Genomic DNA, 27326 nt, shown 5'->3' on the forward strand with positions numbered 1-27326 from the left:
AGGATTCTCTTTTTAAAGGCAATGGAATAATGGGGTATTATCATAAGATTATAATCATGAGTTATTATTAGATAACAATTTCCCCTTGATGAGGGGAAATGACCCAGAGGAAAAATCTTTTGACTTATCATTAGCATATGAGGAATTACTGGCATATCTAGTACTTAAGTAAAAATTGGTCTTAAACTGATTTATCCACTGTTCATCATGTCGATGGTACCCAAGGAGTCAGCAGTAGAAGAAGCTCTCATTTCTGGTGCAACCTAAGATTTATGCAATATTTTTCTCACCTCCACCCTGTGAGATAGGAAGGACAAGAATTATTATCCCCATTTTACGCTGAGAAAATTGAGGGCCAAAAAAATGATATGACTTATCCTGATCATTTAGTTGTTGGGTATTGAATCCATGTCTTCTGCTATGGACAAATGCTCTTTCCAAAAGACCCCTACCTGATATCAGAAGGCCAATGCACAACCTGCGGGTGCATTTCTGGTGAAGAACATCTCTTTCCCCTCATCAGAGAGATGGCAGACATGAATGAAACAGAATGAGCCGTGCATTTTCATAGATAGTCAGTGCTCTGATTCTTTTGCAATATTACAACCCATATGATCTTGGCAAAGTCACTTCTCTAGCAGGATATCATCTTGGAAAGAGGAGGTTGGGCCATTTGGGCTCTTAGATGCCTCTCAACTCTTAGCATATGATCCTGTGAATTGTACTTCTTTGCTACAAGGAAAAGAGTGTTTTGTGATGGTGGTGGTGGTTGCCTTTGGGGAGGGGTTCGTAAGTGACAGAGACACAAAAAAGTGCGTCCATAAAACATTTTTCTAAAAGAGATCAGTGTCAACTGAGTGTGGCGGCCCTGGGCCATAATCCTTGCTACTGGTGGAGGCTGAGGCTAGTGGATAGATGGAGCGCAGGAGTTCTAAGCTTCAGTAAGGATAGAATTAACTGAGGTCCTCTAAGAGTGGTGGGGGAGGGAGGGAGTACATTAGGCTGCCCAGATCATCCATGGAGCAGGGTCAAAGTTTCTGTACTATCAGCAGTCTGTCAGTGGCCATAGCATTTCCAACCTGTATGAGACTGGCAGACAGTCTCAAAACAAACTAACAAACAACCTCAACAATTAAAAAACAGCATCAAAGAGAAGCCTGGGAAGGATTTGTCTTTGGCATGTTTCTTTCCCTCTCATTACCTTCTGACTCTTAAACACTTCTGTTTCTCATTCTCAGGGTCTGCTTCTCAAGTAACTGTCAGTTAGTCCTAACTACTCCACAAGCTGATAATAATGAACTGAATGATGGTGGTCCCGCTTCTAGCAAGATTTAGGGCAGTGGTTCTCAAACTTTTGTTCTCAGTATCTTCATGTTAAAAACTATTGAGGATCTGTTCAAAGAGTTTTTGTTCACATGGGTTATATTTATAGCTATTTACTATATTAGAAATAAAAAATAATTTTGAATTTGTAAACCTTCTGAAAGGGTTTTAGAGACCCCAACAATTCTTTGGACTACATTTTGAGGACCACTGACTTAGGGACTCTGGGAAAGGAAAGCATCAACCCCCTCACCTAGAATACCTTCCCTCCTTTTCACTATTTGTTGGAATCTTGCTCTTTCATCAAAACTCAGCTTAAATGCTACGTCCACCTTCTGGTTGAATATGTTCTCCTCCTATTTGGATTTTTCCTAGAGAATCTCATTTCTCCTTTGGCCCTAGCCCATTCCATGCTTCTTAACTGTGTTCATGTAGCGTGGTGTCTTGGAAAGATGCCTGAATTTGGAATAAGAGACCTGGGTATGAATCCTGCCTCTGACACTTACCCAGCTACAATGATTCTGGGAAAACTACTTAATCCTCATCTGTAAAATGGGGATAATAATAGCACTTACCTTCCAGGGCAGATTGTGAATAGCAAATGAGATGGTGTATATAAAGCAGAACCTTAGGTAAACTTCAAAATGTTATGCAAATACCAGTTGATGGCAGAAATAGCAGCGTCTGCTCTGCCTCTAGCTTCTTTAGGACAAGCTCTTTGTTGAAATTTTTGTATCCCAAGTAACCATCATAATCCCTTCCACATAGCAGGTGCCTAATGGATGTTTGTTGACTCTGAATGCATTAAAGATCCAAAGGAATGGATTTCCAACTAATAGTGAGATTTTAGGCATCACGGGAGGCAGGAAGGGAGATATCTTTGGACAAGGAAACTTTTTATGCTCCTCAAGTCACTACATATGTTGCTATCTATTGGGTCTATGTGTAAAACTATTCTTGAAAATGATTTCTAGCTTGTTCCTCATCCTTAAGCCCATCACCACAATTATGGGCTAAAATTCAAGTAGAATCACAAAATATCAAAGTTGCCTTTGACCTTTATTAATCACTTAATCACTTAAAACTCTTTATGATCTCACCTGGGTTTTTCTTGCAAAGGTAGTTTGCCATTTCTTTCTCTGGCTCATTTTCTCAATGAGAAAAATGAGGCAAATAGGGTCAAGTGATTTACCCAGGGTCATATAGCTAATAAGTATGTGAAGCTGGATTTGAATTCAGAAAGATGAGTCTTCCAGATTCCTGCTTCCTGGATAGAGCTTTAGAGATCCCTTAAGCCAGTAAACTAAGACCCAAATAGGGAAAAGCTGACCCTGACAAGAGCTTTGGGGCCATTTATTCCCTTTTCCACATCCAAATAACACAGCAAGTTAGATTCCAGACCAGCATCTCATTCTATTCTCATTCTAGTGCTATTTTCGGCATATCTTACTCCAGGGATGGTCTTACGTCTTTTCCCCATTTCACCTGATTTAAAGGATGACAGACTTGGCTCTCTCTAGGAGAATTAAATGTGAGGGAAATAAATCCATTATAATCCCCCATCTCTTCCAAGGACCAAAGCAAAACTGTGGCATGAAATAATGCATTCTGAGGTCACGTGGATATGGGACTAGATGATTTCTTCAAAGAAAAGGGGAGCCCAGTTAGAAATGAAAGTTGTATTCAACCCATTTTCCCTCTTTCTCTTTTATAGATGATGGTCCTTATTCAAAGGGAAGTAAAGATTCAGGTGGCGCAGACACAGCCCTGGTCTGCCGAAGGCAAAGTATTCCAGGTAATGAGTCCCTTCATCCTTTTTACTTCCGTTTCTTTCATCAGTGAGCCTTTGTAGATTTTGTTGGCCCAAGAAGGAAGGTCCAAGATGGAGTAGGATGGAGACTAAGTGATTGCTGGGGGTAAAAAGCTAGCCTAGTGTCACTACACTGAGGAAGCAGAGTAACAGAACTGGGGGGCTGGGAAGGCAGTGATCCTCAGCTACCTCTCCATGAGGATTGCATCAACCTTTTTCCTGTTCTGAGGCTGTTTGTGGGCAGTAGATAAGAGCAGAATCAGAACTTCTCAGTAATGGTAGATTTTGGTTCACAGTGTGGCAATTGTAGAACCAATGACCCAGGAAGAACAATGAGATGGCGAGACTTGTCTTTGCTGGAACCTTTGTCTCTGTGTTCTCACCCACTGTCCCCCAGGCCTGGAATGCTCTCCCTCCTCCTCCTCACCTCTTCCTTCAATCCTGCCTTTTATAGGAAGCCTTTCCCAATCTCTCTTTCCAGTGTCTTCCTTCTGTGGATTATTTCCTAGTTACCCAGTATATGGCTTGTTTGTACATAATTGTTTGCATGTTGTTTCTCATTAGACTGTGAACTGCTTCAGGGCAGGGCCAGCTTCTGCCTTTCTTTAAATCCCCGGCACTTAGCACACATGGTAGCATTTCATAAGTGCTTATTGACTGACTGTATAGATGTGGTGTTCCTGTGGAGGCCTTATGTCCTGGGCTGCTGCCAGGCTGCCCGAGGTTTGGGGCATCGAGAACACCATAGATTCGAGCAATGGTGATTCAATGTCACTAGATCAGCAAAAAAAAAGCATTTACTTGGCAATATTTGCTAAACTTTTTTTTCACATAGACTTGGGCTTGAGGACTTTGTAATCAGAGTTTATAGCATCCTAACAGCTAATAGTCAGGGAGTATGCAAAGGGAGAAGATGAAAGACGGGTCAAAACTAGATAAGATCAAAAGCACAGAAAAGTTAATTTTGAAATGGAGATCACCCTTCTTATTGGAGGGGGCACTGGAGAGACCTTCCAGGTCAGCCAGGGCAATCTCCTCATTTTACACTTGAGGATTCTAAAGCCCACAAAGTTCAATGTTTTGCCCCAGGGCATTTTGGGAGTAAGGAGCAGAGCCCAGGTATGAAATCAGGTCCTCTGCCTCCAAATCTGGTAACCTCACCTTAAACTCTTATTTCCTGTTGATGACAGTGTGATGAGGACATGACCAGTCAGGCTGAAGAGATGGAACTGGAGCCACTGAGATTAGCCTGGCTGGAAAATAAAGTATGGCTGGACATAAGGAATAATCTCCACGCCTGTTCCTACTTTCTATCTGTCCTTGTTGGACTCCTACCCTCAAATAGTGGTTCTTTAACCATGGTTTAATTCTACTTCAACTGGACAGACTTTTGTTAAATGGCTACTATGTAAAAATGTGTGTATTGGATGCTAGGGGTGCAAAGATGAAAAAATGGCACAATCACTGTCTACTTTCCATCTAAAAGGAAGGAAGAAGACAAGCATCCATTAAGTGCTACTGTGTGTCAAACACTTCACAAATCTAGTCTCATGTGACATGGGAAGTAGGTGTTATTATTATCCCCATTTTACAGTTGAGCAAACTGAGGCAAACATATTAAGTGAGCTCACCTAGGGTCACCCAGGTAATGTCTGAGTCTGGATTTGAACTCAGCTCTTCCTGATTTCAAACCTAATTTTCTATTCCTAGCTTCTAAAAGGAGGATGAGAAGGAATCATAATAATAACTCACAAAGAGAAAACGATATTTAAGGTTTGTGAAATTAAAATTATCTCACCCGATTCTCACAACAACTCTATGAAGTGCTATTATTATATCCATTTTAAAGAGAAGTCAACTAGCTAGAAATGACTAACTGAGAATCACAAAGCTACCAAACAGTCCAATCCAATCTCTATCAGTAAAACCACGTAGCTCTCCTTTTGTACACAAATATCAGTGATGCACATAGTATATATAATTATTTCATACATATGTACATATATATGTGTGTATTATATATACATGAATATACATTATATATATGCTTGCATAGATACATTTATATATATATATATATATATATATATATATATATATACACACACATAAAACATTAAGAGTCATAGAAGAAACAGTGTAGCATGTGGATGGAAAACCAGTCTCCTAGATAGGAGTCTTGCCTCCTTGCCTAGATCCAAGTCTTGCCTCTGACTTATACCGGTTATGAGACCCTGACTAGGTCACTTAATATCTTATGTTCCCAGACAACTTCCTACATTTCATAAGAGTTGCTCATATCTACATGAGGGTATTTCCTGAGCAAGAGTTACATATATGGATGGAATCAAAGTCTAGATGTGGATGCCTACCATGAAATACTGAAGAAAACAAGCCTGCCTTCTAGCTTGGGGGGCCACGTGGGGTTTCTTGGAAGAGCTAGTATTTGAACTTGGACTTGATGATGGAAGGAACTTTATGAGGCAGGGATATGGGAGAGCCATGAAAGTGGCATTTCTGGGTATAAATAATTGCTTTATTGAGAAGAATGGGAGCAGAAAGGACAGAATAGGACAAAACACCAAGGAAAGACAACCAATCCAGATTTTCTTTCTAACAGCTGATCCCACACCACTGAATCTCGTTAATATTAGTCTTTGGCTCATTTGGGGAGACCAGAGAAGAAGAGATGAAAGGAAGAACTCCATGACAATTCAGCACCTGTAAGACAGTTTCTGAGAGTCTCAGAGCAGGACTTAGAAGATAATCTTCCATGTACCTACCTATGGTATCTAATAGAGTCAGCAAGGGAGGTGGTGGTTGTTGAATCATTAAATTGTGTACAACACTTCATGACCCCGTAATTATAGTATGTCACCATTGTCCATGAAGTTTTCTTGGCAAAGATAATGAAGTAGTTTGCCTTTATCTTCTTCAGTGAATTAAGGCAAACAGAAGTTTAATAACTTGCCCAGGATGACACAGCCAATAAGTATCTAAGGATAGATTTGAACTCAGATTCTCCTGACTCCATGGCTAGTGCTTCATTTGCTGAACCACCGAGTTGCCCCAGTGGAGGAAGAGATAGCATAGAAATATGGGAGTAATGGAGAGATGGAGCTCTCATCTGACCACATCAAGCGCTCACTGGGCATTCATTAGCATCCTTTCCATTACACCATAGTGAAAAAGGAATCTGGGAAGGGTCCAGGAAAGAGATAAGCTGGAGGAGGGAGTTCATGGCTAAGTTATCTGCTGCACATATGGGAAATGTGTGTGTGTGTGTATGTGTGTGTGTGTTGAGAAGACAGGGCAGAAGGTTAAACCTTGGATGAAAAAAGATAATAAAAGGATAAAAGGCTTGAAACAGTCATAGGGAATAGGATAGGGAGTTAATAAAGAAGGATTATTGAAGAATAGCAATTGTCTGTTGGGAGTTGGATAGCATGGATTTGTGGTAAGTGAAATCAGCATTATAGAATGATTTTTGTCAGTGATGCTTGGAAGCTCAGAGCCAAAAAGAGGAACAAGATGGTGAGAACTTCCCAGAGAGAATTCTCAGGTGGAGCATAGTTAAAGGTTGATGGGAAATAGAAAGGGGATCAAACGAGGAGGTATGTACAGTGCTACTGCCTGCCATATTGGATATCCCAAATGGAATCAAATGGTCCCTGCTAAACCCATCCCTCCTTCAAATGGCTCCATTTTTATGGAGATCCCTATAATCTAGTCACCTATGTTTACAGCCTGAAAGTCATCCCAAGTTCTTCTTTTTCCCCTCACCCTCTCGTGTCCAGTCAGTTTCCAAATCCTGTCAGTTCTACCTCAAAAGCATATCTTTCCATCTATCTTTTCTTTTCCACTCATATCATCACCTTCCCAGTTCAGCTTTCACCTGGGCTATTGTAATACCCTATTAATTAATCAGACTCAAGTTTCTAGTCTCCTGCTCTCCAATAAAGTTATTTTGTGGTTCAGTCATTCTTTAGTCATGTCTGACTTTTCATGACCTCATTTGAGGCTTTCTTGGTAAGGATACTAGAGTGGTTTGCCTTTTCTTTCTCCAGCTCATTTTGCATATGAGAAGACTGAGACAGACAAGGTTAAGTGACTTGTCTAGGGTCACACAGCTAGTAAGTATCTGAGGCCAGATTTGAACTCAGGAAGAGGAGTTTTCCTGATTCTAAGATTGGTACTTTTTGTCCCCCCATAATAAAAATTCTACATAACTGGCAAAATCATTTTCCTAAAGCCTATTTTTTGCCTCACTCAAGAAGTATTCTTTACAATCTAATTCCAACCCATCTTTCTAAGCTAATTGTATATCACTTTCCCCCTCACTCTATACTTGAGCCAGATTTACCTACTTATTTCCTAAACTACGCATACTTTATATATCTGGACAAGCTGCTTCCTATGTCTATAATGCTATATTTTTCCATGGCTTACTCTAGAATTCCTAGTTTCCAACAAGTCAGTTGGTGATGAGATCCTTAACTAGAATAGCAATTGGATAATGTGCAATAAATTTTCCAAAGATTTTCATCCCAAATTGTTAAAATAGCAGCCCCTTTGGTTACTTCGAAAAGGTACTTTTTGGACGTGAAGTCCTCATTCCATTATCAGATCACTGAAATGGTATTATTCTTTATTATAAAAAAAATGTAACATTTTTGTAATTAACTTTTATGTAATGTCTTAAGGTTTATACAATACTTTCCATCCATTATTTAATTTAATCCTCACAATAACACTGTGAAGTAAGAAATACAATTATTTTTCTTTGTTTTTACAGATGAGGAAACTGAGTTTTAGAAAGGTTAAGTGATTTGCTCATCATTACAGGTAGTACATGTCAAAACTCAGATATTCTAACTCCAGTCAGTCTAGTATTATGTGTTCATTGTAATTATGTGTTAATATGTGTTAATAATGTGTGAAGATGGTTGTACATGTGGGAATATATACTAAATTCAATTATCCAACTCCCCCAACCCATACTCAGAGCCTGACTCACTCATGTCCTTCTATTATTACCTCTTATTACTTACTACCTCTAGTACTCACTGGGTAGTGAGTCCTGTTTGGCCTTGTGACATTTGTCTTTAATGTGTTACTTCTTTTGTGTCTGTGTCACTATTCTGGGCTGTTTCTGCCTCTATCACTTGAGGCATCCTAGAGGACAGGCTTTCAGTATCATTCCTCTCTGCACCCCATTTCCTCCTCACTGAACACTTGCCTATTAAATGTGTTGAGTAACTGGTTTTTTTATTATAGCTTTTTCTTGGCAAAACATATGCATGGGTAATTTTTCAACATTGACTCTTGCAAAACCTTCTGTTCCAAATTTTCCCCTCCTTCCCCCATCCCCTCCCCCAGATGGCAGGTTGACCAATACATGTTAAATATGTTAAAGTATATGTTAAATACAATATATGTGTACATATTTATACAGTTATCTTGTTGCACAAGAAAAATCAGATTTAGAAAGAAGGTAAAAATAACCTGGAAGGAAAAACAAAAACGTAAGCAAACAATAACAGAAAGAGTGCAGATGCTATGTTGTGGTCCACACTCATTTCCCATAGTTCTTTCTCTGGATGTACCTGGTTCTCTTCATTACTGATCGATCGGAACTGGTTTGGATCCTCTCATTACTGAAAAAAGCCATGTCTACCAGAATTGATCATTATACAGTATTGTTGTTGCTGTGTATAATGTTCTCCTGATTCTGCTCATTTCACTCAGCATCAGTTCATGTAAGTCTCTCCAAGCCTCTTTGTATTCATCCTGCTGCTCATTTTTTACAGAACAATAATATTCCGTAACATTCATATACCACAATTTATTCAGCCATTCTCCAATTGATGGGCATCCACTCAGTTTCCAGTTTCTGGCTACTACAAAGAGAGCTGCCACAAACATTCGTGCACATACAGGTCCCTTTCCCTTCTTTAAAATCTCTTTGGGATATAAGCCCAGTAGTAGCACTGTTGTGTCAAAGGGTATGCCCAATTTGATAGCTTTTTTAGCATAGTTCCAGATTGCTCTTCAGAATGGCTGGATCCCTTCACAACTCCACCAATAATGCATCAGTGTCCCAGTTTTTCCCACATCCCCTCCAACATTCCTCATGAGTGAATTACACATATGCAGGAAACAAATAATGGATTTGAAAGCCAGTGAGTTGACCTTGGACACAAATCATTACAAGTAAGTGTTTATGGTTGAGCATAAGCCATGAGGTACTTAGCCCAAGAATCATTGCCTAAATAAATAAAGAGGAATTCACAAGGTAATGGGTTTGAGCTCCAGGTGTAGTGTGCTTCCTCTGGGGTAAGAGTCCCAGTCCTTTCTTTTGCAAGGTTTTTAAGTAGTGCCAAGGTTGCACCCCGTCCCAGGCCAGAAAACTTCTCTTTGCAAATGCTCATGGAGGTCTGAAGTGAAGCCCCACTGAAGGCCTGCTAACCTTCCCAGAAGGAAACCAACTGGTCTAAACAGTCAGCGATTTTGGTTACTGGTACTGCCACGGTGATTGGGCTTCTTAGCCCAGCCACCAGCATGGTCACACTCTGGCACAAGGCCAAGATTAGATTTTTGCATTTTAGATTTGTGTACTTTTATATTTGTTTATTTTCACCTTGCTCATGAACTTGGCAGTGTGTCAGAACCTTTGGGTGAGGGCTATGAACTTCCCTGTTGAAATGTCAACAGGGAAACCAGGACCTGCTGTATATCATGGGTGGGCCAGGGAGGGAGAGGAAAGTGGACCCTTTTCCATGGTTTTGGCCATATCTATTGAGTCCTCATTCATATTATAAGGGCAGAGAGAGAAAAGGCACCCGGATGAGGCTTGGGAAAGACAGCATGTATGTACCTCTGTATATTTGTATGTTTCTGTGAATATCTGGATGTGGGTATAATGATAGAGGGCTGTGAAGTTGTGTAATTACAATTGTATGTAATTGTACACCTAGCTCCACACCTGGACACTAATGGGTCTTTTGTTTGAGTGTACACCTCTTTGAGAACTCTGGGTCACCTTCAAGCTATGACAAAACTAGAGCTGGACTAGAGGCCCCTTGTTAATAATTTCTAGATCCATTCTTAAGTTTCAATCTAGAGATGGAAAAGGAAAGAATAAATGCTGGAGTAAGGCAAAAAGGAACAGATCATCTGAGCTCACAATACAGGTAGACAAGCAGGTTAAAGGGAACCAAGATCATGGGGTTTAGAGCTAGAAGGCACCTTTTAATTTCATTTTAGAGGGGGAAATAGAGAAAATAATGACTTTTCCAAGATCACAAACATAGTAAATAATAGAAATGAGATTTGAGATTTGAGATTTGGCAACCGAGGGGCAGCTAGGTGGTGCAGTAGATAGAATACCAGCCCTGAAGTCAGGAGGACCTGGGTTCAAATCTGATCTCAGACACTTACCACTTCCTGCCTGTGTGATACTGGGCAAGTCACTTTACCCCAATTGCCTCAGGGGAAAAAAAGATTTGGAGACTGAGTTCCTTGAATCAAGAATTAGAAGTCCATTTTGTAGGTCAGGTACTTTAGTGGATAACTACCCCTAACTTCAGAGTGCATCTCGGGTTCATTTCACCTAAACACCACAGATAATGAGCCCCCACCAATATGTTTACCCTTAATAGTCAGCCTAAAAACACAGTTAGTTCAAATCAAAGACACTTTATGAAATGACAGAGTGAGAAAAGTAGCATCCCCCCAAAAAAATAATGTGCTTCATAAACTTTGAGGCCATTATCTTATAAATACACATAGTATCAGGGGAAAGAGTGGAAACACATAGGGACGGACACCCAAAGAGAAACATACATGTGGGGGCTTGTGTGGAAGGGCATTTGGTTGCCAGAATGTACACATGGAGAACATATATGGCCAAGAGTTAGTGTCCTGTGAAATCGTTGTGGTCATTAAGAATTCCTTATAACCTATATGGAGTATAGGGTAGGAATTGGGAGTGTGCAACACACACACACACACACACATGCATATCTTAAGCTTTGAAGTTGGAAGATGGAGGCCCAGATCTAACTGATCTAACAGGCTTTCTGCAGTCTCTGACAAGGATGGGGCTCAGCTGAGAACTCTGAAAAGTGCCAGGATAGACAATTCTTGGACTCCCCTCCCCAGCAGTGGTACAAACTGCTGACCGTTTGCTTGGAGACAGGAAAGATTTAGCTCTCTGGCAGGTGACCCTTTCCTCTCTGGGAAATGCTCTGCTGAGGGCCAAAATCAATGTCTTCCATCCTTTGGCTCTGACACCAGGTAATTCTGCCTTTAGCATAAGGTGACAGCTCGTTTTCTTTGCAAGTGAATTTACTACTCAAGGCAAATTAGACTAATGGTCTTGGCTGCCAGAGACCTCAGCAGAGCTGGATGGACTTCAAACTGCCTGCTTGCATCTGCACACTTTATTTCATTGGGGTCTGCCTTAATTCAATTTCAAGTCAACAAACATTTATTTAGCACCTAGTGCCTGCAAATCACCGTGCTAGGGAAACCAACCAAGCAACCCAGGCTCTGTCTTCAGGGAACTTGCATTCTACTGGGGGCAGGGTAAGATATAAGGATTCAACAGCTACATAAATGAAGAAATACAGATTTTGTGCAAGTTCAAATTCCAATTCTGCTATTTGTGATCTATGTGATCCTGATCAGGTCAGTCTTTCAGGGCTTCAATTTCCTCCCCTGTAAGTGGATGGGCCTGGGCTAAGGTCCCTTTTAGTTCTAAGATCTGTGATCTTAAGACCTAAATACACAGTGATTCTGGGAAATGAATGTAGACTACTTGCATTTTTGTTTTTCTTCCCAGGTTATTTTTACCTTCTGGATCCAATTTTTTCTGTGCAACAAGAGAACTGTTCGGTTCTGCACACATCTATTGTATCTAGGATATACTATAACATATTTAACATGTATAAGACTACTTGTCATCTAGGGGAGGGAGGAGGGAGGGAGGGGAAAAGTCAGAACAAAAGTGAGTGCAAAGGATAATGTTGGGTTGTGTATGGAGAAATGAGACAGTTTAGAAGCCAGTAACAGCAGCAACAGTAGCAGAGGTATGGCTTAGACTTTAGGTGTAGAGCTGGGCCAAAACATAGAAGCTACACAATCATATTTCAAAAAATCTTAAAATTGCCTAGATCTCTTAAAACCAGAGGGGGAAATGGAAATAGACTGATCATCTGCTGAAAGAAATCTCAAAATTAAATTTCTCAATTATATCAGAGTCATAACCCAGAGTTTCCAGATCCAAGTAAAAATACAGCAAGCTGCCAGAAAGAATTCAAGTAGCAAGAAACCATGATCAGGATCATACACAATTTAGCAGCCACCACCATAAAGGAGTGGAAAGCTTGGAATATAATATTCCAGAGGGCACAAGACTTATAGCTTCAAATAATTTGCCTAGCAAATCTGAGTATGACGGCACAGAAAGATAGATCTTTAATGGAATAGAGAATATTCAAGTATTCTTGATGAAAAGACCAGAGATGCCAAGAAATTTTGAAGTTCAAACACAGAGAGTAAAGAGAGTAAAAAGTAACATAAAAGGGTAAATATAAATGAACAGTGCCAAAAAATTAAATAAGAACAAACTGTTTATATTCAAAGATGGGATATGACTTTGATCCCGATCATCAGGGTTCATAGAAGTCCTATTAGACAAAGTCTAGAAGTGGTTTTACTCTGTTTTGACTTTAAGAAAAGAAAAGAAAGGGAGAGAAAGAAAAAATACACTGGAGTGGAGGATAGAAGGATAATTAGGGGGAAATTATCTCATGTAATCAAGTACCCAAGTGGACATTCAAACAAACAAGGATAAGGAGATGAGGGCTGCTACTAAGACTTCTGAACTGGTAAGAAGAAGGAAGTAGACACACAAAAGTTAGGTATAGAAACATATTTTATTCCACAAGTAAATAGGATGGAAAAGGAAGAAGAAGGGAGGGGAATTAGAGGGATAAATTGAGGCAGGGATTAATGCTAAGTAAAACAGACGTTGAAGATATTTATAGCTCTTTTTGAAGTCTCAAAGAATGGAACTCTAAGGAAATGCCCATAAATTGGACAATGGATGAACAGCTTGTGGTATATACATGAGATGGAATACTATTGTGCTGATCTTTATCAGAGTAATAACCAACCAGGATTCCAGAGGACTAATGAAATATTCTACCCCATAACCTGATAAAGTAATACAAGAATAAGAGTACAGAATGAGACAGATTATTATTAAGTTTTTTTATCATTACCTGTGGTATTTGTTTTGATTTACTATATATGTATAAAGTGAGTTTTGTTTTAGGGGGGTTTTCAATGGGGTGAGGTGAATTGAGGTGGGAGGGTTAGAAGAAGGATCTTAGCTGATGAAAACAAATAAAATTCTTTTAAAAATAAAGAAATGACAAGACTTGAGGATATGAAGATAGAGATCATGATTCTAGAGTTGTAAACTTGGGTAACTGGAAAGATGCCATTGCATTCAGTAGAAATGAGAAAATGTGGAGGAAGAATAGGTTATGGGACCACTATGAGTTCTGTTTTAGACAAAGTATGTTTGAGATGCCTGAATGAAATGTCTATCTGACAATTGGTTTTATAATATTTGAGTTCAAGAGAGAGATTAAAGTAAGATATATAGATTTGGGATTCATCTACATAGAGCCGATTCCTTTTTCTACTATGGGGAATGCCGGCATGCAGTGGAAATTGTATAGGGCATACTGGCCTGTGACCTGGACCAAGGTCACAAGAAGAGGTAGAATTCAGACTTAGATGCTCAAACTCAAAAATCCAATGTTTGAGTCAAAGCATCTGGTTTGAATCGTGAGTCTTTTGATAACTAGCTACATGTCTTTCAGTAAGTCATTTGATCTATTTAAGCCTCATTCTGTCCATCATTTAATGTAAGGGTTAAACTAGCTTATGGGTTCTTAGACTTTGGGGGTTATCATGGACTCTTTTGGCAGTCTGATGAAATCTGTAGGTTCTTTCTCAGAATAAATACATAAACATAATACATAGAATTATAAAGGAAACTAGTTATGTTGAAATGCAGTTTATATAGCTAGCCATCCATCCATCCATCTATTCATTCTCTCTCAATCTCTGTGTCTATCTATCTATCTATCTATTTATCTATCCATCATAAGTTTATGGACTCCAGGTTAAAAATCTGTTTAGCTAATTCCTAAGCTTCTTTGAAAATTGAAATCTTATGAATTAAAATGAAAATGTCATAGTTTTTATAGCTGTAAGAAGCCTTAGAGATCATCTAGTCTAATCCCCTCATTTTATATTGAAGCAACTGAAATCCTTATGAGTCAAGTGACCTGGCCAAGGTCACAAGAAGAGCTAGAATTCAGACTGAAATGTTCAAACTCAAAAATCCAATGTTCCTTGCACTACACCACTCTGATATCCCAAGCCATCAAATTGTAAGCATTTATTGATTATCTACTGTTTTCTATACTGAGGAAGATATAATTCACTGAGCATCTGTTTGGAAAGACAAGATCAATGCACAGGCTGCAACTAGGAAATGGTTACAGGCTTGGTATAATCAATCGTAGGATATGGGATGCCCATTTGGAATGGAAAAGGAGGAATTTTAAGAGAGAGATTAATGAGAGTTAGCATAATAAAGGAAATCTTCATGGAAGAGGTGAGACTTATGTTGGCTCTTGAATAATAGGATTTAAATAGGAGAGGAAGAGTATTCCATTGAGTAATAGGAAGACCATAGGATTTAGAAATGAAAGGATGTTAGAGGTCATTGAACACAACCTTTCCCTATTTTACAGAGGAGGAAACTGAGGCCCCCAGGAGGCTAAGCAATCTGACCATGTTCACAGAAATAGTAAGTAGCAGATCTGGGATGTAAGCCAAGACCTTTTAAATTCAAAACCAGGCTTTCTCCACTAGCTGTACAAATAAAGGTGCAAGAAGAAATAGTCAATGTGTGTGTGTGTGTGTGTGTGTGTGTGTGTGAGAGAGAGAGAGAGAGAGAGAGAGAGAGAGAGAGAGAGAGATATGATGGAGACCACCTTGGCCCAAAGGATATGGGATTCGTGTTCGGAAATTAAAGGCTATGAGATTGCAAAGATAAGATGGGTTCAGCTCATAAAAGTCTTTGGATGTCAGGTCACTTAATAAATATTGACTGAATTGAATTATTTGGTAGCAGGCAGTGAGGGATAGACTAGAGAATGGAGAAACTGGAGGAAGCAGGGGGACCAGCTAGGAGGCCATTCTAGTAACTCAGACAGGAGAACTTCTAATGTATTAAAAAGCATTTGGAAAATATTGAAGAAGTATGCAAATACAGGTCATTATCATTATAATATTATAATCATGTCACAAATGTCTGAATTCCCATGTCAGAATGATTTTTATCCCAGAACCACTTTGAGGGCAGGAAATAAATGTAACCATGAGAAAGGAGTGACTTTTGTCAGGATTCCAAAAGAAATCTAAAGAAAGGTAGGAGCTGTCCCCCAAGTCCCCTGAGAGCCTTAGCCCTTGCTACCTTCTTCTTATATCACTTTTGATCAGTGGCATGAGAATATTTGAGCCTGAATATATTTGGTCCTTCTTTTCTTGCTGCCATATATGCAATGCTGTTGTTGATACCGACCAGTAGGAAGTCAGCCATGAGAGATTTCTTTTGATTTTTCCAAGAGGTTCTGAATACTTGGGAGAGGGGTTGGAGGAGTCCTTTCCTCTTACCTAAATACCATAGTTTTTACTTCCTTATTGTTTGGTAGAATATCACTTCCTTGAGAGCAGGAATATTGTATTTTTGTCTTTATAATCCTGGCAGGCTGATCCTGTACAGAGAGGGCATTTCCTGAGAGTTTGGCAAATTGAATCTCCTCTCTCTCCCGTTCTCCTTGGCTGCCTTTCCTCTCTGTTTATTTCACACAAGGCCATAATTTATCCCCATTGGTCAAGCCCTCCAGCCTTTTCCAGTTTGGAATCTATATCTGTCTGCTGGTGAACTTTTCTAATCAATGGATTTGTTCCAATTACAAACCAAAATTTTATTTCCTCTTTGTTTCTAGAGGAGTTCCGAGGAGTCACCATCGTGGAGCTAATCAAGAAGGAGGGGAGCACCTTAGGGCTAACTATCTCTGGTGGTACAGACAAAGATGGGAAGCCCAGAGTCTCCAACCTGAGGCCTGGTGGACTAGCGGCCAGGTAAGAGGGTCTATCTGCTGTGGGTCATTATCAGGGGAGGGGGGAGGGGGGAGGGGAAAAGAGGGAAGAAAGAAAAGACAGGTAGAGGAGGGATTAGATCTCTGACAAAATATCATTTTCCACATCACAGAATATCAGAATTAGACAAGACCTGAGAACATAGAAGGGTCAGAGCTGGGAGAAGTCTTCAAGCATCAAATGCTAGACTAGGAAGGAATCTTAGAACATAGAATGTTCTAAGCTAAAGGGAGCATGGGGCATGGAATTGGATTGGATTTAGAACATAGAATGTTAGAGGTGAAATGGGTCTTGGGATATGGGATGTCAGAGCTAGAAGAAATCTAGAACAAGAGAGCCAAAAGGGATTTTAAAGATCATTTAGGTGGACCCCATTCTATTACAGATTACAAAATTGAGACCCAGGGAAGGGCCATGCCTTGCCCAAAGTCACTGAATTAATGGCAGCTCCCAGATTAGAATCTGAGACTCTTGACTGTAGTTTTTTTCACTACACTTTGCTACTTTTCCTGGAGAAGAGAGATAAAAAATTTAATGGCTAGCATTTATTTAAGGCTTGGAAAACACTTTACATATGGTATCTCTTTTGATCCCCATGGGTTTATTAGGGAAATACAATTATAATTACCTTTTTGAGAATAGAAAAATCTGAGATGGAGAAAAGTAAATTAACTGACTTATAATTGTCTCCTTAGAGAGATCTGGAGTAGGAAAAAAGCAGAGAGGGAAAGAGATAGAAAGGAGAGAAAAGGAGGTATGTGTATGTGTATGTGTGTTGTATATGAGTGTGTATGTGTGAGGAGAGACAGAGACAAAGAAAGGTAGAAGAGAGAAAAAAAAGAGAGGGAGAGAAAGAAGGAGGGAAGAGAGAGAGGGAGGGAGGAAGGGAGGGAATGGGGAACAGACAGATGAATAAATTATTTTTATGATGGGAAAACTAAGGCACAACTTGTGAAAGTACTTGTCCCTCAAATTCCCAGTCAAGTCAACAAGCATTTATTTAGTGCTTACCATGTGCCAGGTCCTCTGCCAAACTTTTGGAATATAATACAAGCAGAAAGAAAGGCAGTGAATGAGTCATTGGCCAAACTAGAACCCTATCCTGCCTTCTAGGATAGCTCTCAGTTCTCTTTGTCACTAATTTAAGCATACTCTTTAACTTTGCCTGTTAATCTTAAGCAAAACAATGAAACTATCTCATTTCTGCTTTCTTCTCCTAGACTCCAGGGGCTACCTCGTGTGCCCCAGACTCTTGCCCACAGCTCTTCTGTTGCCCTGATTTCTCCCATAGTTTTAGGAGAAGAGCAATCTGAGAAAGATTAGGATGGTGACACGATTACCCATCTAAAAAAATGTCTTATGACAGAGAGAGCAGACATTATCTGGGGAGCCCCAGAACTGGAATTTACTTACAAAGGAAGATTTCAGCCAGACACATTTCAACATAAAGAAAAGCTTCTGAACTATAAGAATTGTTTAGCAATGAAACAGATGGTCTCCATATATCTATGCTGGACATTTTTTCACTGGAGGTGTTCAAGCACACAGTGGAACCAAAAGAAAAGTGTTCTAGGTGACTTATTTTCTGTGATCTTTGTGTTCCTAAAAGTGCTTTGTAAACTAGAAGATAACTCACCAAAGTAAGAGACCCTGTCATTCCATTGTTTGAGTTTAATTACTTTGTATCTGGACGACTTCAACTTTTCCATCTTCCCAAGAATGTTTGCCATCAGTGCAAACTCTTGAGACACTAAATTCAATGTAGAATCTTCAAATGTTCAAGCTGGACGTGACTTTAGAAATCATGCGGTCCAACCTCCTGCCTATTTTACAGAAGAGGAAACAGAACTAGAAGAGGGGACTGACTTGACGCCCAAGTCACACAGAGAGTTCATGGCAGAGCTGGAAATAGAATCCAAGTTTTCTGTGATCTAATCATTCTAGACTTATCAAGAATTGACCCATCCAGTCCAAGGCATTTCCATTAAATCAAGCAGGCTCTCCATGTCATTAGTACTGCCACCTAATCAGCAGAGCTACAAATACTTAGTGTAGGAGCAAAAGGGGAAGAGATTGACAGATCATGAACACATCTGGAATTCTACTCCTTGGTTAACTGTTCCATTTATGCTAACACTATCTGTCTCCCTCCCATTTTGGTGCTGCCTGATTCTTTGCTTCTTGTCTCTCTTTGTCCCTATTTTTGTCTCCATTTCTCTACCTATCTGTTTTCATTTTTCATTTCTTGTCCCTGTCTCTGTCTCTCTATCACTTTGTCTCTCACTGTCTCTTTATCTCTTTGTCTCTCTGTCACTGTCTCTCTGCCTCTGTCTCTCTTATAATTATCCAGTTGCTATGGGTCGGTCAGCCCCTGATGAAACAGAGAAGACAGTGGTGGACACCCTTAGCTTCCACTGTTGTTTTGCAAAATCAAAGAATTTCAGAGTTGAAAGGATCCCTTATTCTACTTTCTCTGTGAACAAGAAAACCTTCTATAACACACAAGACAAGTGGTCACCAAGTTTCTTTATGATTTCCACTGAGAGGCAGCACAATCTACATTCTAACTTAGACTCTAACTAGCTGTGTGACCGTGGTCAATTCACTTGACTTATCCTACCCTCAGTTTCCTCATCTGTAAAATAGTAGCCAAAAATAGCTCCCACCTCAAGGAGAAACAAAAAAGATAGCATGAATGGGGTGTTTTGCACATCTTAAATTGGTGTTGCCATTCTGTCAGAGGTCCTGTTTATCAGGGGCTTTGTGTAATCCAAATGTTATGTTTTATTTCCAGAAGCGACCAGTTAAATGTGGGGGATTACATCACATCCGTGAATGGGATCCACCTGACAAAGCTGCGCCATGACGAAATCATCAGCCTGCTGAAGAATGTTGGGGAGCGGGTGGTGCTGGAGGTGGAGTATGAACTCCCCCCTGCTGGTGGGTGCCTTCCTAGTGGCTCCCTTGGCTTTGGGGTATTTGCCAGAGTTATATATATGGGCAGTGGCACAACCAGGGCTAAATCATGGGTTTCTGCTGATCAAGAAAGAATTGGGTTTAATTGCAGACAAGTCACTTAAGTGGTCCAGAACTCAGTTTCCATTTCTATTCCTCATCTGTAAAATGAGGGAATAGCCTAAGTGACTCTATATCTTTCCCAAGTATAAATCTATGATGCTGTCTGAAATACTTGCTATCTATATGACATTAGGCTTGACATTCACTTGACTTTCCCCCTCATTTCCTCATCTATAAAATGAGGGAGTTGGACTGGGTCCTTTCCAGCTCTAGAATAATGACACTAAGGTCCTCTTAAACATCTACCACGTGTAATGCAGAAAGGCGCATGGGTAGTAGGCGGGGTCAGGAAGACCCCAGTTCAGACCCTGGCTCCGACACATAAATACATTAGGAGTACAAAGTGTTTGACTTAGATGAAGCATTGATGATTTCCAGCAGAGGTTGGATCCAGAGTTGGGGCAGGAGGCAATCAAGGAAGTTTGATGAGGGGGTGACTCCTGAGCTGGGCTGTGGAGGATGAGCAAGTTACCAATGTGCAGAGACTTGGGGAAATTGGAGGCAGCAGGGTGGGCTTCCATTAAGGAAACCAGACAGATAGAACAGAAAGAGAAGCATATGAGACTGGAGCAAATGGCAGATCCAAGACTCAGGATGGGCAGTGGAAGTTGGTTCCTGTCCCAAGCAAGGGCTCCTTAGGTACTCCCTCTAAGGAAGAAGCTAATCTCTGGGATTAGGTAGTCCTGAGCTCCCTGCCCCTTTAATGGCTTTTCAAAGGACTTTGCAAGAGAATGAGGGACCAGTTCTGCTATTCTGTGATATCATCTTTGTGATAGTTGTAGGAGTCTCAGAGTGGCCAAGAGATGCCAACTGTGCCCTCTGATAATCACTGGAGAACCTCAGCATCACTGTCCCCTCACTTTGTCGATTTTGGACTTGTGAAGGTCTCAAGGGACCTTTTATTTTTCTTGGACTCACTGCCTACAATTTGGGTATACATTAGCCCAAAACATCAATCCACTGACTTTCTTGATAGACTAAGGCAGGCCTAGATAATGTTGGCTCAGCATTCTTTCCCTCTTCTTCTTTTCTTCCATCCCTGTTCTAAACAGGTCTGAGATAGTTAGGGGCAGCTGTGTGGTTCAGTGGATGGAGTAATGCACTTGGATTCAGGAAGACCCAAGTTCAAATTCAGCCTTGGATTTTTATAAGACTGTGTGATCCTGAGTAAATCACTTAAACTCTGCTTCAGTTTTCTCTAAAGTAGGATAATAGCACCCACTTCCCAGGATTGTTGTGAAGATTAAATGAGATAATATTTGTAAAGCACTTAGCCCAAGACCTGGCTTGTGGTAGACACCGTATAAATTTTTAGCTATTATTACTCTATGGAATCGTGCATTAATAAAAATCATTCCCTCTCCTAGGGACATAGTTCTTTAATTCTGGGTTTATTGACCTGTCTGCCTTCCTGTTTCTAGATAAAAGATGCCCTGAAACCACAAAGACCTCCTGCCTTTGGCTAATCAACAAGCAGTAATGTAAAAGATTGAGAAGATCTGAGATGTAGTCAATCAATCAGGAACCATTCAATGCCTGCTGTATTCCAGGGTAGTCTCTGGGGGAACAGAAACTAAATAAAACTCCTGATGTAGAAACAGTGTTTCTATCTCAGTTGTACTCTTAGAGACGCTGATGTCAGTCACTCTAAAGTCCTGTAGGTAGACCGGCTATATCTAATGTGAAGAAATTAAGGGAAAATATGTTCTTTTCCATGTCAGAACATCATCCCTCGGCAAAACAATGGATAGCACCTATTGGGCTTGTGGTAACTTCCTAGGACATTCCAATCACCACTCAGTCTCCATGTTCTGTGCCCTCATCAATCTTCTCCTAACTTTCTATTTCCTTCTGCCAGCATTGTAGTCTCCTCCATCCTTCTTGTAATTCCGTCTCATCCCCGGTTTATTCTTTGTCTTCTCATCCCGATAGCAAGACAGTAAATTAGCTAGCCAGGTTTTACTTGGTGGGAGAACACATACCCATGGGATGATTCTACCCTTGTCTATACAAATAATGAACATGCATTGGCTGAAGTAGAAAAATGCAGAATACGGAATCAATTCTAGATACTGCCCTTGAGATGGTGCCCTTCACAGATTTAGAATGGAAGGAAGATGGTTGAGTCCAACCCCGGAGTTTTAGGATGAGGAAATTGTGATGGTTTTCCCTGCCAAGAGTCCTGTCACTCCCAAGATCATAGTTAGCAGTGTTGGGGCTTAGAGACAAGCATCACAAAATGTAATCTGAGGCCAGGATGCGGGGGGAGGGGGGAATCAAGAGATCAAGATCTCATACCTTGAAACACGAGGGGGAATCCCCTTGAATGGGGATTCCCATGCTATTGATCCATGGAGGGGTGACCGAGACTGGAGACATTGCCATCCCTTTCCCCTGGGACAGAGACTCCTGAATCCTCCAAAGCCTGGGGAGAGAACAGAGTCAGGACAGGTGGCTTATGCCATCTGATAGCTTTCTACTTTAACTAATTGTTTTTGTTAACTAGATGTTAAAACTCTACATTTAAGCAAAATTCTCATTTGCTCATTTATAACTCTGGACAGGAAATTACATTTCTTAAGGCCTTAATTATCATTCTGCTAAGCAGGGGAAAGGACTACGATTAACCTTGCTTCTGGCTTTAAGATTTTGTTATTCAACCATGATTTGAAGGGTATTTGTTGCAAAGGCAGTAGATCTCAGAAGAAGAGGTCAATGGAGTAAAAGAATACTTCTGTGTTTCTCCCACAGCTCCTGAGAACAGCTTAGGAATTATCCCAAAGACCATTGAGGTCTCCCTGTATAAGGAAGGCAACAGCTTTGGCTTTGTACTCAGAGGTCAGTACCTTTCACTCCCCAGGTAAGCAACAACTTGACATCTGGGTGAGTTCTGGGCTCAGGGTTAACTCTGTCTCTTTCCACCAGGTGGCAAGTGGTCTTTCTGACCCTCAGGGTTGGGGATGATGGGGTCTCAACTTCAGAGATCCCAGTGGGGTTTTAGCAGAATAAGCCCTCTTAGTCCAGACCTGGACTGTGTGGGAGGTCCAATGGTAATGGGAGAAACAGAGAAAACGTGGGGGTGGTGGAGGAAGATGGATAAGGTTTCACACATGGATGGTCTTGGCCTGTGTTTCAGGGGGAGCCCATGAAGACTGGCACAAATCCAGACCACTCGTCCTCACCTATGTGAGGCCAGGGGGCCCAGCTGACAGGTAACCACTACCTTGAGAAGGAGGTGCAGATGAGTTCAGCACATGAGTTCTGCACCTCCCCAGGAGAGATAAGGGCAGTCTTGCCTAAGAAAGTGACCTAGATCCTCCCTGACCCATGGGTGCTTTCGTAGACTACACATCCCTTCAATTCCATAACCATCAACCCTTTTCCATCCTAAATTTAAGAGTTAACTAAGAAACAATGTGGTAGTATGGGAATGCACTGGATTAGGAGTCAGAAGACATAGGTTTCATTCCTGGCCCTGCCACTAATAATTATAAGATACTGAAATTTTGTAGATGGTAAGATCCCTTAATATCTTTCTGTGATTCTATAAAAACACTTTTGTTATACAGACAAACCCATCTGTAAAGTGTGATAAATCTGGAGAATTATCTTAGAATACACATTTCAGGGTCCTATCCTGCTGGTGTTGTGCAGTGACCATGGAGGCTGCCAGTGGGAGACAAAGAATTGGGGCTTATTAGTTGGTAATTGAAAAAAAATAAAATCCAGACTCATAAACTCTCTCCTCCCCTCTCTGTCTCTCTTTCTCTTTCCCCCTCCCTTTCTCTCTGTGTGTCTTTCTCTGTCTCTCTGTCTCCCTGTGTGTCTCTCTCTGTCTCTGTCTCTGTCTTTCTCTTCCTCTCTGTTTCTCTGCTTCTATCTCCTTTCTCTGTCTCGTCTTTCTCTGGGTGTGTCTATCTGTCTGTCTGTCTCTGTTCCTCTCTGTCTTTGTCTCTCTCTCACTGTATCTCTCTGTGTCTCTCTCTGTCTCTGTTTCTGTCTTTCTCTTCCGCTCTGTTTCTATCTATGTGTCTCTACCTCTATTTCCTCTCTCTACCTCTGTCTTTCTCTGGCTGTCTGTATCTCTCTGATTCTGTTTCTCTCTCTCTCTCTCTCTCTCTCTCTCTCTCTCTCTCTCTCTCTCTCTCTCTCTCTCTCTCTCTCTCCTCTCTCTCCTCTCTCTCTCTCTTCTCTCTCTCCTCTCTCCTCCCTCTCTCTTTCTCTCTCTCTTCTCTCTCTCCTCTCTCCTCTCTCTCTCTGTCTCTCTCTCACCACAGATGATTGTGCATCTATACATAGATTCCCATACTTCTATCTGTGTGAGCTTTGAGTGCAGACACATTCAGGTATATGCACTGTGTAGACACATAAGACTTTGGAGCCTCCTGGCTACTTTGATCCATCTTTCTCCTCTCCCTCCTAGAATCTGGGCTCTCTGATAGCTCTTTAGAAGAATGACTCCTGGAAGATTCATTTAAGATCCTGATTATTATTGGGGATATGGGAAGTCATTAGATGGTAGAAAGAAAAGAGAATCATGCTGTGTCCAGAACAGATCCCAGCTATTTCTGCTTCCTCCTTCAATTCCAAATCAAATGGGATGAGGCAGTCAGTCACTTCACCTTTCTGAGAAAAAGCTTGGACCGAAGAATAAAATGCATCATTTCTCACATTCAAATAGTATAATTTCCATAGCCATTGAATTTCAGAACTGGAATAGAAATCATCTTTTCCAATCCTAGAAACTGAGATGCAGAGATGGAACCTGCCCAATATCCAACTGTCCAACTACCAACCATAGAGTCCTGACAAGTGGCCATTCACTTTTCTTTGAATACTTCCAGAGAGGAAATTTTCATCACTTATCAAGGCAGACTGCTCTATGGTTGGATGGCTCTACTTAACATCATAGAATTCAATAAGATATAAGCAACTTGAGACAGGGACTATATTTTTTATTTCATTTTTGCCTCCTCAGTGCCTAGCACAGTACCTGGCACATAATAGGTGTTCAGTAAAATATTTGCAGAATTTCACTGAGTCAAAGAATTTTAGAAATGAAATAATTCATTTTTACTGATAAGGAAACTGAGTTTCAAGAAGGAAAAGTGACTTGTATAAGATTATACCATTAGCTAGTAGCAGAGTTAGGATCAGAACCCTGATCTTTTGATAATTTAGACATTTTCCTTTACTTGGACTGAAATCTTTCTCTCTGTAACTTTCCCTTAAGTGATGCTAATTCTGCCTTTGGTGTATATTAAGAAAAAAATCTACCATGTGACAACCCTTCAGATATTGAATATGGAGGATTTAAGTTGCATCAGATGGTATTTGTTTTGACATTTAGGCATCAGAAAGCTATCTTTCCCAGGCTCTATTACACAAGTGTCATTCATTTGCTCTATCCATTAGGGGGCTCTAGACCAGTTGTTAGGAACGAAACACTAGATCCACTTCGACCTTCTCCAAAGCAATGTAGGATCAATAATAGCCTAGAAGGTCAGTGCTAGAGATCATCTAGTCCAACCCCCCTCATTATAGAGGAAAGGAAACGGGTACAGAGAAGAACGACTCACCCATGATCACATGAGTATGTAGTGACAGAAACAAAATTTAAACCCAAATACTTTTATTCTAAATTTGTGGGGAGTTTTCTCTCTACTACACTTTCTTCCACAATGGGCTGTTATTTTGTTAGTGAAAATTCATTTCTAATGTCTAATATTACTGTAGCTTATTGCCTACAGTTATAATGGAAAGAAAGCTACATTTCAGAGACAGATGAGTGAAAATGATACTGTAATTTTTTCCTACCCTGCAAAAATCTGGCCATGGACCATTGGCTTAAACAGTCAATGATTATTTATTAAGGATTAACTATGTACTAAGCTATATGCAAAGTACAAATTCAACCAAAAAGAAATAGGCTGTCTGGCCTGGGGCTCTCCCTAAAATGGAGGATCTTGTAGGCACTCACCAGTAGACAAAGGTGGGGCACAGCTATAGAAGTATGTTCTGGGATAAGGAGGCTGCAAGGACAGAGGGAAAAGAAAGACTAAATTCCTAGATTGTGAAATTCAGAATTGGAAGAAACCTTATTTTATAAATGGGTAAACCGAAGCCCACAGCGATGAGCTGTTTTGGCCATGATAGCAGAGACACAACTCAGCACAGGTCTTCTGACTTCATTCCTATGCTGTTTCCTGTAGGAACAGGTTTTCCTGGCCCATCACCTGCCAAACTGACTTTTAATATCTCCATGAAACCATACTTGAATTATACAAAGATGTAAATTCCCAAATCATCAGAATGACACAGTGGAGAGAAATAGGATGTCCTGGCAAAGATGGAATACTCTTGGTCATTTGGACAAGAAAACACTTCTAAGATCCAACAGGAGAATTAGGGTGGAGATTTAATTACTACCTTGTTAAATTAAATGTACATCTTTTTTCTTTTCTTTTCTTTTCTTTTTTTTTTTTTTTTTTTTTTTTTTTTTTTTTTGGGTGAGGCAATTGGGGATAAGTGACTTGCCCAGGGTCACACAGCCAGGAAGTGTTAAGTGTCTGAGACCAGATTTGAAAACTCAGGTCCTCCTGACTTCAGGGCTGGTGCTCTATCCACTGCAGCACCTAGCTTGCTTCCCCTATATGGGGACAATTGCCTTGGGGGAAAAAAAGCAAATTATATGTAAGAGCTCACAGTTTCACATAGACAGCTCTTTTTTGTTCCTTCCGTATTGAAAAAAACTTTGTTCTTGTTAAGTTCATAATAAATAATAATAAATAAGTTCATAATAAGATAATTTTAAAACCAAACAGAATTATTGCCAGGCCTTCTAGTAGCTTGGTTCCCCTTGCTGAGCATGTCTGGGTTAGTGCTTTTATGGGCTAGACCTTCCCTCATGGATCCCAGGCCCAGACCAAACCCATAAAAAGACTGAATTAGGAGCAGAACTTTAGAGCTGGAAGAGACTTTCTAGGTCACCTTTTCCAATCCTTTCATTTTGCTTGGGAGGAAATTCTGGAAAGGGAAGTGAAGGGATACCTGTGGGAGTTGGCAGTCACACCAAGATTCAAACTTGAGACCTCTGATTCCAAACCCAAACTCTGATTTCCATCTCCTCAATCTGGCCCACCCCTTTAAAAGTTTGTGGGACACCATAGCATTCATGCCACCAAGAAATTCCAAGCTATAATCAGGCACTCTTCATACTCAGCTTTGTCCAGATATCTATATCAGTCATTCCTAGAATGGCCTAGGATAGGTTTATAAATAGCGCTCTCTACTAATAGAACTTGGCCACAGTTAAAATAAAACTGCCCCCATGGAGTTCTCTGCTGGTTTACAAAGTCATTTCTTGCCAGAACTGAACCAAAGTCTGTGGCTCAGAGCGGCGGCGTGCTGAATCCTGAACCTGGCCAAATCCTATTATGATTTTGATTTTCATTTTCCAAACCAGCAAAATTTTTGTTTTGCTTTGTTTTTAAGCAAACATCTAATGAATTATTTTGAGCTCTGGACCAACCATATGCATTTGTTCAAGCCACTAAAAGGAAAAGTCATAATGTTCTCCAATGTCTATCATTCAACTTTGAGACCCCTCTTGAGACATCACATTTTTTGGGGGGCGGAATGGTACTCATTGGAAATATCAATGGAATTTAGCAATAGACTAAAAGACAGCAATGGATTAACCAACCATCTTCAAGTTTCTTTTAAATTGACTTCCAGCTTGAATATCCAATTTTCTAGTCTTTTCCTGGTTCTGATGTTCTATGTCCTGAGGTCCATCCCAACCCTAATAATCAATGTTCTCAAGTCCCTCCCAGCTCTGTTGTTCTATGTCCTTAAGATT

The 27326-nt window shown here is 40.4% G+C and overlaps 1 protein-coding gene across 1 annotated transcript in view; it reads left to right on the forward strand.

Annotated features, from left to right (window-relative positions):
- GRIP2 (glutamate receptor interacting protein 2) overlaps positions 1 to 27326 on the forward strand; it is a 165374-nt gene that overhangs the window by 48576 nt on the left and 89472 nt on the right. Inside the window, exons 2-6 of the mRNA XM_031964425.1 lie at positions 3038 to 3118; positions 16234 to 16369; positions 19182 to 19327; positions 22217 to 22303; positions 22602 to 22677. Of these exons, the coding sequence (XP_031820285.1) occupies positions 3038 to 3118; positions 16234 to 16369; positions 19182 to 19327; positions 22217 to 22303; positions 22602 to 22677 (526 nt within the window). The remainder of the gene's footprint in view (positions 1 to 3037; positions 3119 to 16233; positions 16370 to 19181; positions 19328 to 22216; positions 22304 to 22601; positions 22678 to 27326) is intronic.

Source organism: Sarcophilus harrisii, chromosome 1, assembly GCF_902635505.1.
Source record: "Sarcophilus harrisii chromosome 1, mSarHar1.11, whole genome shotgun sequence".
NCBI classification, from domain to species: Eukaryota; Metazoa; Chordata; class Mammalia; order Dasyuromorphia; family Dasyuridae; genus Sarcophilus; species Sarcophilus harrisii.